Raw genomic sequence first — 14,777 nt, forward strand, 5'->3', positions numbered from 1 at the left:
GCCTTTCTCCTGCTCTGCTGTTTCCAGCTTCCACCTGGGGTCAGCCAGTGGGAGACACTGGCGAGGGATTAAGGGGTGAAGGGAAGAGGGACCAGGGTGTGCAGGCACAGGGATAAGGAGTCAGCAGGACAAAGGAAAGTCAACATCTCTTCCCTGTTCCAGCTCCCTCTGAGGGGACACAGTGCTTCATCTTCCTTTTGGCTTCAGTCTCTTTCCCTCACTTATCTCTGTGTGGCTTCCTGCGAATGCTAAAGCCTGGGTGGCCATGCCACCTCCTATTTGTGTGTCTCACCGACCTGTAACCTACCGGCTCCCTGTGTTTAATTCGTTCTGCTAGTTGTGCTTTAAGCTGTTGCTGTTTGTTTAGATACCAGCTGGCACACGGTCCCTCTGGCTCTCTATGTGGTCATGTTGGCTATGAAGCAGGTTAAGAGAATGCTGTTGTGTGTGGTATCAAGATTTCAGCAAGACTTTTGGCAGATGATCTTATGATGCCCTTGGGGAAATTTAGACAGACTTCGTAGAAGTTCATTGGTGTTCAAATCAACTTGATGAAAGGTCTCCAGAAGTTCCAGAAGGCTCAGTTCTTGACCTTTTCCCACCCAACATTGTCACCAAAGATTTCAGCAGAGACATAAAAAACAACTTTATCAAATATTTATATAACACCAAGCTGGGAGATAATTCAATGCAAATTTTGAAAAGGTAAACATTATCCAGAAGAATGCAAAGTCTTGTATCTAAGTGCAAAAAGTCAATAAATTTAAAAATGCAGGAGAGACCAAGCCTCAGCATATTATGTGGGTGAAGAAATTCAGGATTGTAGTCGACCACAAACCCAATAGCAGTCAGACATGTGACCTGTTTGAAATAAAGAACTCATCTTTGGACCCCATTAAAAGATACCTAACATGCTTATCAACTGACTAATAGTCTCACTTCTCTGGTATATTATGAGAAGGCTAGGAACATAATCTAAGACAGACATTACTAAGTTGAAATATCCGCTTTCCCCAGCCATCAGAAAGATTTGTTTCATTTACAAGTTGTGTTTGTACACATTTGTTTACTTTTGCCTCACAGTAGCCCAGTGAAGTTGTACTGTTGGGTATTTCTTTTTTTTTTTAATTGAAATGTGTTTATTTATATTTACTGTACATATCTAGCTCATTTTGTAAGTTACTTTATAATTACCTTTTTATTTTTAAAATTTTATTTAAGATATACAACCTTCATGCATTTCATAAATACAAATTTAGGAGCAACATGTTTTGTCCTCTGGGTTCAAGTCTAGCTTACATAGTTCACTGTGTGGCTTTAGACGAGCTATGGTGCTTGGTCACCAGCCAGGACCCTTTAATAAAGCCCATTCTCACTTCAGAATACCAAACTGCATCTAATTATCCAGATGGGGACCCAACTTCTAAAAGATCAGAAGCCTTTACATGTGATGAGCTTTGAGGGAGCTGGGGTGTTACACTAGGACAAGAGACTTATGAGAACATAAAGTCTGTCTTCACGGATTTGAGAGTAAATTAATTTAAGTAGCTTTAAGGAACAGAACTAAGACTAGCAGGGTAATCAGTTTTTGCCCAATATTTTAAAAATTCAAATAGAACAGCTTTATAATACAGTAACATGCTTGCTGTCGTTATATAAAAGTTGGTTAAGTCTCATGAATTCCTGCATTGGGAAGGTTAAATTAGATAACCCAACTCCTTGAAAGTCTAGTTTGGTTTTTGGCTTGTGAGTAGATTTGTGATTTGTAGTTTTTAATTCAGAGTTATTTGTTTTCTTTTACAGTTTTACTTGCAGCGATATAATTGTTTTTCTTATAATTTAGGATTAACATACTCTATTTGTGGGAAAAAAAAAAACCTTTTAAGATCCTGAAACAAGGAAGTAAAGCATGACTGGTGTTTGGTGTAATTACCTACACAAGAAATATTATGCTATTTCCCAGAATATGTCCCCAGAGTGAATGTCTGCATTTGTTCCATTTCATTCCTAGCTGTAGAATTCTATCAGGGGTGATGAGAATCACTTTGAAAAATATTGAGGCAGAGAATAGAGTTTGCAAAGTATTATTAGGTTTACTAAGATGAACCTGTTCAAATGCAAAGTATTGCTGTGGCACTATAAAAACCAGTGCCTATATGGTAAAAGGTCCCTGAAATGACCTATTAAAGGCTACCACAGTGCTAGTGGTCTAAAAACCATAAAATTTACCCTGAGAATGCCTTTCTGGCCTTCTTTTCAAAACTAATAGTCTCTCTCCTATCATAAGATAGTTTATTCATGAGGGGCTAGGATAGTTTGAGGAAGGAAAATAAAAATTATTTCAAAATTTATACAAAAACAGCACATTCTCCCATAAGAATAAAAACATGCAAGGCAGATTAAATATATCAGTGCTTCAGAATTAAGATAGCATTTTGCTTTAGCCTATTTCTGGTTAGTTTTAATAAAGGGAAGTTCTCAGTGTTTATAGTCACTTACTCGGTTCTAAAAGTTAAATTGCACTAAGTTCTTGAAAAAGGCAGCTCTGTTGTGAATTCCTAATATTTCAGATCTTCCTTGGTAAATGATTTGAAGATCTGGACACTCTTGTAATGTTCGTTTTTTAAAATTTGCACTGTCTGCCTTCCCCACCCCTCCTCCAATTTCTTCCCAGATTTACTAATCATAACATAATCTCACAGAAAGATTCATGGTGCATTGAAAGTACTAAGGAAAAAAAAATTAGGCAAAAGAGCATCTGATACTTAATTCAGTGTGTTATCTATTTTAAAAGTGAATGGTACAGATGTTAACGATCTCTGACAACTTGCCATTTGATAAGGTGATGATTTTTAAAAATGGATCTGTTTCCTGCTCATGTCCTTGATTTTGTATTGACTAAGCAAGCACCACACTCTGTTTTCTCCAAATTGTTATTGCAAAGTAGATCAAGCAAGTTATGACTAAGATGTCTGCTGCCCTTGGCCAAATCAGCATCACCAGGATCTTGGTAAAGTCCTCAAAGGCAGAAAGCTGATCTTACTAATTCTGTATCTTCAGTGCCACTGTGGTGTGTGATATTTGTGAATTTTAATATTAAGTGTTTATGATTGAAAACCAAGAAACTGAAAATAAATTTTACAATAAGTTTCAATTTCCCTTGTAGAAAATACTTGTAGATTGAAGCTTTAAGAGACCTAAGTAGATAAAGAGAAACATCTACTTTCTTCTTGAGTGTCCTGCATATAAAATATGGGGAGTTTGGGTGAAGAATTTAAAAATCTAAGTGAGGCCAGATATGATTTTATATTCAGAATTTTTCAGGTTTTAGAAAAATGATATGGTAGATATATCTTACTTCATGTAATTTCCCATTTTATATTCAAATGCATTACTATTCCAATAACAAAATATTAACTGAGATAAACTATTCAACCTTGGTTCAGTTCAGAATTTGAAGCCAAATAAATGTAGATCAGATTAAATTTGCTACCAAAATTAAATGAGTACAAAACAAACAAACAAAAACAGGTATGGGCTTTTGGCACAGTGGTTAAGGCACTGCTTAATGCCCACATCCCTTATCAAAGTGCTTGGGTTCCAATCCTAGCTCCACTTTGAATTCCAAATTCCAGCTATTGTGCATCCTGGAAGGCAGCAGGTGATGACTCAAGTATTTGGGTTCCTGCCACCCTTGTCTGGCCCTGGATTGAATTCTATGCTCCTGGCTTTGGCTTGGCCCAGCCCTGGCCTTGATTTGGGGAATGAACCAGAGGATGATAGAACACTCTGTGTTCTTCTGCCTTTCAAATATATTAATAATAATTTTTTTTAAAAAAAAAAACTTTGTTTTTGAGCTTTTATGTCTTTAGATTTGTCTGTCAGTCTTTGTGGACCAATAATGTTTTGTTCGTTAACTAAAACGTTCTATAGTTGTTTAATGAATCATATCATTTCTAATTTCAAATGATTAAGTAGAAATTATTGCTATTTTCCTCATTTCCCATGGAGAAAAAGTAAAGGTAGTCATCTGAACAGCGTTTTGGGGTGGTTAACTTAGTGCTGCTCTGAATGCAGTATCTCACATGGCGCCTCCTCTAAAATAGAATCGTTTCCATTTCATAAAGGCCTCAGAGAAGTGAGGACTGAGGTGACTTCTTCTAGGTCACAAGTTAATAATGGGTTCTTCAACCGTGGATCACATCCTCTTGTCTTACCAAGTTTTGTTTTCATAGGAAAATCATCTGACAAAGCTGTAAAATAATAAGTCATGTGTATGTCTGATGTTTGATGCATTTTGCAGTGTCTACAACTTTCTATTAATTTGAATCACTTAAGTTAGTTTGACAAAAGTGGGCTGATCATTGCTCAGTTAGAAGCTGTAGGGGTTTTTTTTGTTTTTTGTTTTTTTTTTTTAAGGGGAATTAATGGAAAAGTTTAAACTAATAATGAATATGGAACAATGAGCTTAATTTTTGAGTTCCTCCATTTTGTTTTAACTGTTTAGATGTGCCTGGCATCAGAAGGAGTGAAAATGGAAGAATCGAAGCTAATGAAAGCAAAAGAATCGGATGGTGGAAGAATTAAAGACTTGGAGAAGGGAAAGGAAGAAAGAGAAATAAAAATGGAGAAAACGGATGAAGCCAGGTTACCGAAGGAAGCAGAATTTGAAAAGTCATCTAAAGAAAATGTAAGGGATTCTAAAGAATTAAGAAATTTTGAGGAGTTACAAATGGGTGATGTAATGGCTATAAAAATGGAAGACCCCAAAGAAATTAGAAAGGAAGAATTAGATGAAGATAAAAAATGTAGTCACTTCCCTGATTTTTCTTATTCTGCCAGTAGCAAGATAATAATCAGTGATGTTCCCAGTAGAAAGGATCACATGTGCCGTCCCCATGGAATCATGATCATCGAGGACCCCACAGCATTAAACAAACCAGAAAAACTAAAAAAGAAAAAGAAGAAAAGCAAAATGGATCGACATGGAAATGATAAATCCACACCCAAGAAGACCTGCAAAAAGAGACAGTCTTCAGAGTCTGACATTGAGAGCGTCATATACACCATTGAAGCTGTTGCAAAAGGAGACTGGGGCATTGAGAAACTTGGAGAGGCCCCGCGCAAAAAAGTCCGCACGTCAAGTGGCAAGGGAAGCATTTTGGATGCCAAGCCCCAAAAGAAAAAAGTGAAATCAAGAGAGAAGAAAATGTCCAAGGAGAAAGCCTTGGACACCACCAAAGAGTCGAGACCTCCGGATTTCATTAGTCTTTCTGCCAGCAAGAGCATTTCTGGTGAGGCACCAGAGGGAATCAAAGCGGAACCACTGACCCCTACGGAGGATGCACTACCACCCAGCCTATCCACACAGGCCAAACCTGAGGACAGTGACTGTCACAGAAAAATAGAGACTTGTGGCTCCAGGAAATCCGAGAGGTCTTGCAAAGGTGCTCTGTATAAAACCCTGGTGTCGGAGGGCATGCTCACCTCTCTGCGAGCTAATGTGGACAGAGGTGAGTGACTTCTACAATGTGCAGAGTACAAAAACCAACCTGAATTGTTCCTTAAACCTATTGAACAGAACTGCTCCAAAGAGCAACATGGTATCAAAATAATATATTTGTGTGCATTTGTTGTTTTTCCTATGTATTTTCTAGCACCCTTAAGGAAAGGATGTATTTTGTAGATAGTTCTCAGCTTAATGTAATTCAAATCTTAAAAAAAAAAAACCCTGATATGGACTATCTCTTTGTTTTGAAGGATTAATTAGTATTATATTTAGAGCTTTTTAAAAAAAAAATAGATTGATTTGTTTGAAAGACACAGAAACAGAGAAGAGGGAGAGAGAAAGAGAGGAGAAAGTGAGAGAAATTTCCATCTGCTGGTTCACTCCCCAAATGACCACAACAGCTGGTGTTAGGCCAGGTTGAAACCAGAAGCCAGGAACTTCATCCAGGTTATGTGGGTGGCAGGAACCCAAGTACTTTGGCCATCATCTGCTGCTTTCCAGGCATATTAGCAGGAAGCTAGATTGGAAGCCCAGACTAGCTGGGACTCAAAATTTGACACTGAAGTATGGAATGCAGGTGTCCCAAGTTGTGACTTTATCCACTGAGCCATAATGCCTGCTCTTGGTTTTTAAAACTGTTGGAATTTCCTGTATGCAGCAAATCTGTGAGTATTTGGCCAAATCTTGTCCTGTAGACTCCAGATGCAAATGCCCTTTCTCCAAGAGATAAACAAGACTACAGTTGAAGTGAAAGGCTCTTTAAAACATGGTAAAATCCAGAAAGTAGTTACTGTATATACCTTTATTCCATAGACTATTTTGTATAAACTCATCTATTTTAAAACTTAGCATATGACTAGGTGACTGCCTCCTGCCAAGTATATTCTAACAAGAGATGTGTGAGTCACAGGTCTAACAAGCCCTGAATAAAGATACTGAATGGTACATAGTTCTTTAGGGATGTCATTCCAGTGACTATTGCAGAAATGAGAATTAGTAGAGTCCATCATCAGAAGGCTCCCATACTTTAGTTAATCTATCTCTTAAGTCACATGATACCTGTTGAATTATAAGACAATTCATCTCAGAAACTGCAAGTCACTTTTTTGCATGTTCTGTTATTAAAGGTGGTCCAGCATAAATCACTCTTAATTTTTACAAATAGCATCATGTGCTATCTGAGGAGTCGAGAGGTTATTTGTCAAGCAAATAATCTCCCACTTAACGCAGTTTACTGAGCATATCCTTGCTCTTCACTTTCCTTAGGAAAACGAAGCTCAGGAAAAGGAAACTCCTCTGATCACGAAGGGTGTTGGAATGAAGAAAGCTGGACATTTAACCAGAGTGGAACCAGTGGGAGCAAGAAGTTCAAGAAAACAAAGCCAAGGGAGGACTCTTTCCTTAGGTAAGTGCCTGACCCGTGAGCCTAGTCCAACCACACTGCTCCAGCCCTACGGGCAGAAGGATTTCCAGGGTAGCCATGAGTCACTAACTGCTTATACACTGACTATCCACTCAGCACTCAATACAATCTTGACAAGCACGTTAGTGAACACAAAGCAAGTGTATCACTTGATGCCTGCTGTTAACATAATTGTATGAGTGATGATGTCATTCACATTTTAGATACAGCAGAAAATGTGCAGCTTTTAGGCTTGGGCCTGCTATTGAATCAGGGTCCACCATGTAATAGTGGTGTGACATGGTAAATCTTTTAATATCATCAGAATTCATTCTCCCTTCTGAAACTTAGGATGGCTATTACTAGTGTGTTTAAATTTACCCATTTTACCTACTGTTTGTACTTTGCTTAATATTTCTAAATGTGTGTACATCTTTGCAAAGTAATATGACAGCTGAAAAATGTAAAGCAAATAAGATTATACTTTGGTACTTAACCTTGTTTTATTTAACCTGAGTTCTGTTGCTATAAGATGAAAATATTAGTTTGAATATTCTCCTGGTACAGAGCCCATTCAATACATTAATTATGTATTGAAATGTAGTATTAAACAATGGCATACATCAGATAAAATCAGTAAGAATTTTTTGGTATTTAATGTTATGCCAAAGATTCTTAATAGTAATCTTGAAAATATAAAGCATTTTGTTAGCAAGTTAAGAGATCCCATACTTTACATACTGAGGAAATATCTGCTTATTCAATTGTGCTATTTTGAAAATCCTTTGAGATTTCTCATTAGCCTCATTTGAAAAGAATGTGTTGAATAGAAATAAGTACATTTTTACATTCTCCATATTTTTTCATAAGTGTATTTAAAGGTATGCAAATTTTATGCATTAGATGAATTGTATTTGGTTTATTCATAATATTTGCATTTATGTTTATGGAATAATATAATATTTTTTGGAAGTATATGTGCTTTCAAGTCTGGTTAATTCTAATTCTGTAGGTTATCACAAAGTGAGAGGATATAAATTATTTCCCATGGTGCTGGCTCTTCAAGATTATTTATATAAATGATATGTTTATAATTTTATATATTTCACTTCTAATATTTTAAAAAATTCAAAGTACTTCAAATTAGTTTTGCTTACTGTATGCTTAAATAACGTCATGAGAATCTCCACATTTGTAATTATCAAATGATACTTTCGCATGCAGAATTTCCTAGGAAAGGTGACCACTGAGCATCCAGCCCAATTGTTAGTCTACACATGTTGGAGACGATGTAAAATCTTAGGGAGAGAAGGCAGTGTTAAGGCTCTCCAACAGAAGTATCTCTGATGCTTCCATTAGAAACTCCTGAATGTGGGTGGCATTGTGGTGAAGCAGGTTAAGATGCCACCTGCATCACTGGCATACCATGTGGGCGCTGGTTCGAGTCTAGGCAGCGCCACTTCTGATCCAACTCCCTGTGAATGTGCCTGGGAAAGCAGCGGAAGATGGCCCAGGTGCTTGGGCCCCTGCAGCCATGTGGGAGACCCAGAAGAAGCTCCTGGCTCCAGGCTTTGGCCTGGCCTAGCCCTGGGTGTTGTGGTCATCTGGGGAGTGAAACAGTGGATGAAAGATTTCTCTCTCTCCTTCTCTCTCCCTTTCTTTCCTCTCTCTCCCTGTCTCTCTGTAATTTTGACTTATAAATAAATAAATAAATCTTAAAAAAAGAAACTGCTGAAGCTATATGAGAAATAAGAGGATATTTCAGAAAATTCATAGAAAATAGAAATAAATTAATTTGGAGGCAAAAAGAACTGAAATCCATTCATAGTTTTTTTTTCCCTGCATAATATGCATTTTACATGAAATACCCTTTGCATTCTCACCAGTCTTTAGGGACAAGCTGAGTGAACAGTGTTTTAGAAGTCTGCTCCTGTGAAGAGAGTGCTGTGTGACCTGCGTGTATGTGGTCTGTTCATTTCTGAGGAAGCTGCACGTGTACCGTTTACTCCCTCCCCACTTTACATAGTGGCTGGTCAGGGTCAGACTCTTTTTTTTTTTTTGACAGGCAGAGTGGACAGTGAGAGAGAGACAGAGAGAAAGGTCTTCCTTTACCGCTGGTTCACCCTCCAATGGCCACCGTGGCCGGCGCAGCGCGCTGATCCAAAGGCAGGAGCCAGGTGCTTATCCTGGTCTCCCATGGGGTGCAGGGGGGTCAGACTTTTGGGTCTGACTTATTTAGAACACATCAGTGCAGTGCCTGAGCAGTGAGAAATGTGAGGTCATTTGTCTTCTCTGGTGTTTGTAGATGAACATTGCAAACCTTTTTAATGTCAGAAAATGTGCCACCTGTTTGGTTAACAGTGGCCAAGAAAACTTCACATCCGTAATAGCAGTGCTAGTTTTATAGATCTCTCCAAGAGAAACATGCGTGATTATCAGTTCTCCTTTAAAAAAGAAGAAAAGCAACAGTCCCAAGAGATCTTATGAATTACAGCTGGCTTTTTCACAATTTTCTTTTGGGTATTCATAATGTTTGAAATTTTGTGTCTTTATAGATAACTTTCTAATAGTGCCTGCTTAGTATCAAAATTTCCATCATTATAAACATATTTCTGACTGAATGAGAAAAGCAATTAAGGAAGGGTTGTCACCATCCACTCCCTCTGCTTTGATAGAACTTAGTAATGGTCATTTTCTGTTGACCATTCTGAGACTGTCATCTGACTGTCTTACCTCTTCTTCCCAAATGTTGTATGTTCCTCCAACACTGAGAACTATCATAGGTGGTAACATCTCAAGCACATCCCTTAGCTAGAAACCTAACACATTAAATTCCTTTTTTTAAAACTTTTATTTAATAAATATAAATTTCCAAAGTACAGCTTTTGGATTGCAGTGGCTTCCCCCCCCCCCCATAACTTCAGAGTTATACAGAGAGAGGAGGAGATGCAGAGAGAGGTCTTCTGTCCACTGGTTCACTCCCCACTTAGCCTCAATGGCCAGAGCTGTGCCGGTCCAAAGCCAGGAGCCAGGAGCTTCATCCAGGTCTCCCACACGGATGCAGAGGCACAAGGGCTTGGGCCATCTTCTACTGCTTTCCCAGACCATAGCAGAAAGCTGGATGAGAAGTGGAGCAGCAAGGACTCAAACCGGTGCCCACATGGGATGCCAGTACTGCAGGTGGTGGTTTTACCTGCTACTCTGCAGCACCAGCCCCTTACATTAACTTCCTATAAGTGGGCACTAAAGTAGTTCTTCTGCAGCTTCTCCCATCTAAGTTACACCTTAGTTAAAAAGTCAGTAGCCAGCCTAGAACCCAGAGGTGCACTGCCATTGCTGGAGGTTGTAGGGGAGGGACTTTTACAGGCAGTTTCAAAATCAGCCCAAGGATTTGCCATCTTGGCTGGTAGCATTTTATTTTATTTTTTTAAGATTTATTTTAGAGGCCGGTGCTATGGAGTAACAGGTAAAGCCATCGCCTGCAGTGCTGGCATACCACATGGGTACCAGTTCAAGTCCCGGCTGCTCCACTTCCAATCCAGCTCTCTGCTATGGCCTGGGAAAGCAGTAGAAGATGGCCCAAGTCAAGTCCTTGGACCCCTGCATCCATATGGGATGACATATGGGAGACCCAGAAGAAGCTCCTGGCTCCTGGCTCTTGGCTTTGGATTGGCACAGCTCCAGCCATTGTAGACATTTGGAGAATGAACCAATGGATGGAAGAACTCTCTTTTTTTCTCTCTGCCTTTGCCTCTCTGTGACTCTGCCTTTCAAATAAATAAATAAAAATCTTTTTTAAAAAACAGGCTTTAAAAATGATTATAATAATAGTTTATGAAAAAAGATTTATTTTATTTATTTGAAAGAGAATTACAGAGAGCGAAAGAGGTCTTCCATCCACTTGTTCACTCCCCGAGTGGCTGCATTGGCCGGAGCTGTGGTGACCCAAAGCCAGGAGCCAGGAACAGGATCAAAAGTGGAGCAGCTAGGACTTGAACCGGTGCCCATATGGGATGCCGGTGCCACAAGCCAGGGCTTTAACCCACTACACCACAGTGCTGGTCCCAGGGTCACTGGCATTTTTTTAAAGTCATTGGTGGCTTAAGTTAAAGTGGGGTTGTGTCTGCCAGCATGTTCTCATCAATAGTACTCACCCTAATCAACTCATTCTCTACTACTCAAAATTGGTTTATTTTATATTTGTGAATATCTATTTTAATCAAGCATTAGTCAATACATTTTTTAAAAAATCAAATTTTTCAAAGCTATCAGTATATCATATTCTTGTATACATATACTTGTACACACTTGCTTGTACATGTTTTTGTGAATCTTTGGAATGAGAAATGAGCCTGTATAGAGTATACTTTGCACTGAACCTTATGAAAGATTATCATGCCAAGGGAGAGAATGGCAAATTCTCCACTTGAAAGAGTTCTAATACTTTGAATGATATTTCTACTTTTCTATATTACTTGTCATGTGAGTTTACTAAGAAACTGTGTTGATAAGTCTTCTCAAGCTTCTGTGAAAAGATGTGTTTTGCTTGCACAGAATTTATTTAATACTTCCCAATTCCCAAGGACCTATTTTCAAATGGAGTATCCTCAGTATGTATCTCTTACCATTTTCTGTTCAAATATTTGCTCATGTATTGATTAATTCCCTCACCCCTTTTCATAGTTCATCGAAGCTGGATGAAGAGTTTGAAAAAAAATTCAACAGCCTCCCTCAATATAGTCCTGTTTCATTTGACCGGAAATGTGTACCTGTCCCAAGAAAAAAGAAGAAGACTGGGAACATGTCCTCAGAGTCCACGAAAACCAGCAAAGGTTAGATTTGACCTGCACCTCCCTACATGCTCACAATCTCCGCAGACCCCTCTGCTAAGCTCAGGTCTCTCCCTTTAGATATGTACAGTACTTAGATTTAGGATTGAGACAGTAGAGAGCATTGCAGGTTGCTTTCTACAATAATCATGGTTCCCACCTCCCTTTTTTCCTTCTTGATTCTCCAAGCCTCTGTCCACTGGCATCTCAGTGTAAGCATTTGTCGTTAAAGGTGCAGTCAAGCTGTGTTTGAATCTGCTGGTTGAGTTCAATTCTTCTGTTCCCATGTCTCCTACAGCTTGGATTCCGGGACTGAAATCATTCAATTTACCTGATAACCAGACCCTATTCTTTATTGGCAGTACGGACCAAATGAAAATAAATATATACTACTCCGGTAGTATATATAGGGAGATATCAATACATAGATATAGATACTGGTTTAGTTAAATTTGGAAAAGTGCTTTGTTTAGCATATTTATTTTCAAGGATATCAGGGAATATTTAAAGTGATCAACTTGACTTGGGTGGATGTCAGCATTCATCAGAAGCAGCCCTGCAAGGGGACTTTTTTTTTTTTTTTTTTTTTTGGACAGGCAGAGTTAGACATAGAGAGAGAGACAGAGAGAAAGGTCTTCCTTCCGTTGGTTCACCCCCCAAATGGCTGCTACGGCTGGCACGCTGTGGCCAATGCACTGTGCTGATCTGAAGCCAGGAGCCAGGTGCTTCCTCTTGGTCTCCCATGTGGGTGCAGGGCCCGAGTACCTGGGCCACCCTCCACTGCCCTCCCGGGCCACAGCAGAGAGCTGGCCTGGAAGAGGAACAACTGGGACAGAATCTGGCGCCCCAACTGGGACTAGAACCCGGTGTGCTGGCGCCACAGGCAGAGGATTAGCCTACTGAGCCGCGGCGCCGGCCCAAAAGGGGACTTTTTAAAGACATTTTCAATGATCTCAAGACTTGAAACCACTGTTGACAGTTGTGGGGCAAGGAACTAGGGTGCTAAACATCTTGCCCTGCGCAGGACATCTCAAGCAAGATTTGAAGATTTGTCACTTTCCCAACTTGATAGCATTGTCATCAATAGGAAACTTGTCTTCTGATGTGACTTTAGTTCTAAAGCTTGATAGAGAAATTGTATCTCTAATTTTTCTATACCACTGAGAAATTCTCCATTAATTTAGTTCTCCTGTAATGACGAGGAATAGAGAGCTGAAGAACTGGTGTGGCTGAGCTGTAGTTGCTGTCAGAATCAAATTCTGAGCAGGGTTTGATGGAGGAGTTCTTGTAATTATCCTTCAGGGTGGTTGCTTGTTGCTTGCTCTGTGTCAAATCAGATTAATTTCCTTCTTTTGTGTATTTTGTTAGATAGATGATAGATGTAAATATTGATGTGAGAGATGGTTTCAAAGATTTTGAGGGAATATTTAAGGTCTATTTCCTAGGGAAAATTATGGTTTCTTCTCTAAAAAAAACCAAAACCTCTCTCCCTCAAGACCTAAAAACCCTTTGCACACTGGTATTGCCACAACATAAGAGGCACTCTTTGAGATCTGTACCTGAAGACAGAACTAAAAGACTGAAGAAAACTTCCCCTACATGATTGAAGGCAGGGAGGTACATAAAAGTCATTTTAGAATTAGCTTGGCTTTCCTCTGAGGCTAATAAAAGCAAGTCTAGTGAATAAAGAACTAAAAAAGAAATGTTGTTGCACCACCAGGTTTGCTCATCTGGGAAAATAGTGTTTTATCATGGGTCATCCAAGATAGGGAGGGAAAGAAATAAAGTAGACTTGCTGACAGGTAGGTAGCTGAGTGCCATAATGGATTACCAGGTGAAATGACAGCCTATGCCCAGGAGATATTTAGGAATAGGCAGAGTAGTCCATGAGCCCAAAGATACCAGGCATCTTGAGCTCCCATAATTCTTGGACTTAAAATTGCTGATGAATACCTGACAAGCCAATAAAATGGAACTTAATTGATTGATGTCTAGGATGTACTCTTTCTTCCAATTCTTAGAGTTCAAGACGTTCATTTTAGAGCTCTCAAGTTGGCCAAATTATCTATCAGGGAATGTAACAATAAGTGTACATTTGTAAAGCTATAAAATCCTGAAGTTAGGTTCTATTTTCATGAAACCTTCTCTTGGGTCCTAATTGTCTGTTATGTGATTTTCCTCTCCCAGCTGAGATTAACAGTAATTCTTTTGATGTCAAATAGCTCTTGGGAGCTTTGGATTATACTTTGTGCAATATCATCTTTCTCATTATTCCTCTCATGCCACAAAGTCAGTGGTTCTTAAGCAGAATATCAATAATTATGTACATATGTAGGAAGACTTAGATTTTGCTCCACAATATAATTCATGTAGCAATTAAAATAAAACAGAAATTAAATAATGTATTCTTTAACAAACGAATGAAATAGTATTTGAGACTGATTGTAATTTGGGCATTAGCAGCACCAGTGTACTACACTACAAGTTATTAATGAAATTATCATACCAGCTGTGCTATAATTGCCCAATCTTTAGGGGATACATTAGATTGTTTTCTTAGACTCTAGACCCTTTGTATCTTTGCATAATGAACTGTTCAAAGCAAACACTGTATATGAGATCATTACTTCATTAGTAAAAGAGCCTATGTCCAGAGGAAACCTCATTTTTGCCCAAAAATGTGCCGTTTTTCTGCATTTGATTCTATGTTCTATTTGTTACCATGCAGCATTCATTATATTTGTTTCCTGCTTTATATTTGGTACCTTTATAGGTACTTTATGTTACATAAAATGAGTTTTTCTGAAGTATAGTTTCTTAAAGAAATTATTATATGTGCATTCATACAGTTATTATCAGAATCAGAATCATAGTATCTGCTTGGTTTTACTCTTGTATTTTCCCAGTACTTCTCTTTCTCTGAGTGCTCTCTGCACTTTTCCCATTGTCCACCCTCTGCCTCTGCCTTTTCCTTTATGTCCAGGTAAGAGGTCTTATCAAAAACTCTGCTGTGAAAATAGCTTTAAATGCCATCTTC

General features: G+C 38.7%; 1 protein-coding gene across 9 annotated transcripts in view; it reads left to right on the top strand.

Moving 5' to 3' along the window:
- BBX (BBX high mobility group box domain containing) overlaps positions 1–14,777 on the top strand; it is a 280,483-nt gene that overhangs the window by 241,113 nt on the left and 24,593 nt on the right. For all 9 annotated transcript variants that reach the window (XM_062207541.1, XM_062207531.1, XM_062207610.1 and 6 more), the window contains 3 exons: positions 4,508–5,513; positions 6,776–6,914; positions 11,595–11,743. In XM_062207541.1, coding sequence (XP_062063525.1) covers positions 4,508–5,513; positions 6,776–6,914; positions 11,595–11,743 — 1,294 coding nt within the window. The remainder of the gene's footprint in view (positions 1–4,507; positions 5,514–6,775; positions 6,915–11,594; positions 11,744–14,777) is intronic.

This window comes from Lepus europaeus, chromosome 2 (genome assembly GCF_033115175.1).
Source record: "Lepus europaeus isolate LE1 chromosome 2, mLepTim1.pri, whole genome shotgun sequence".
In the NCBI taxonomy this organism is placed as follows: Eukaryota; Metazoa; Chordata; class Mammalia; order Lagomorpha; family Leporidae; genus Lepus; species Lepus europaeus.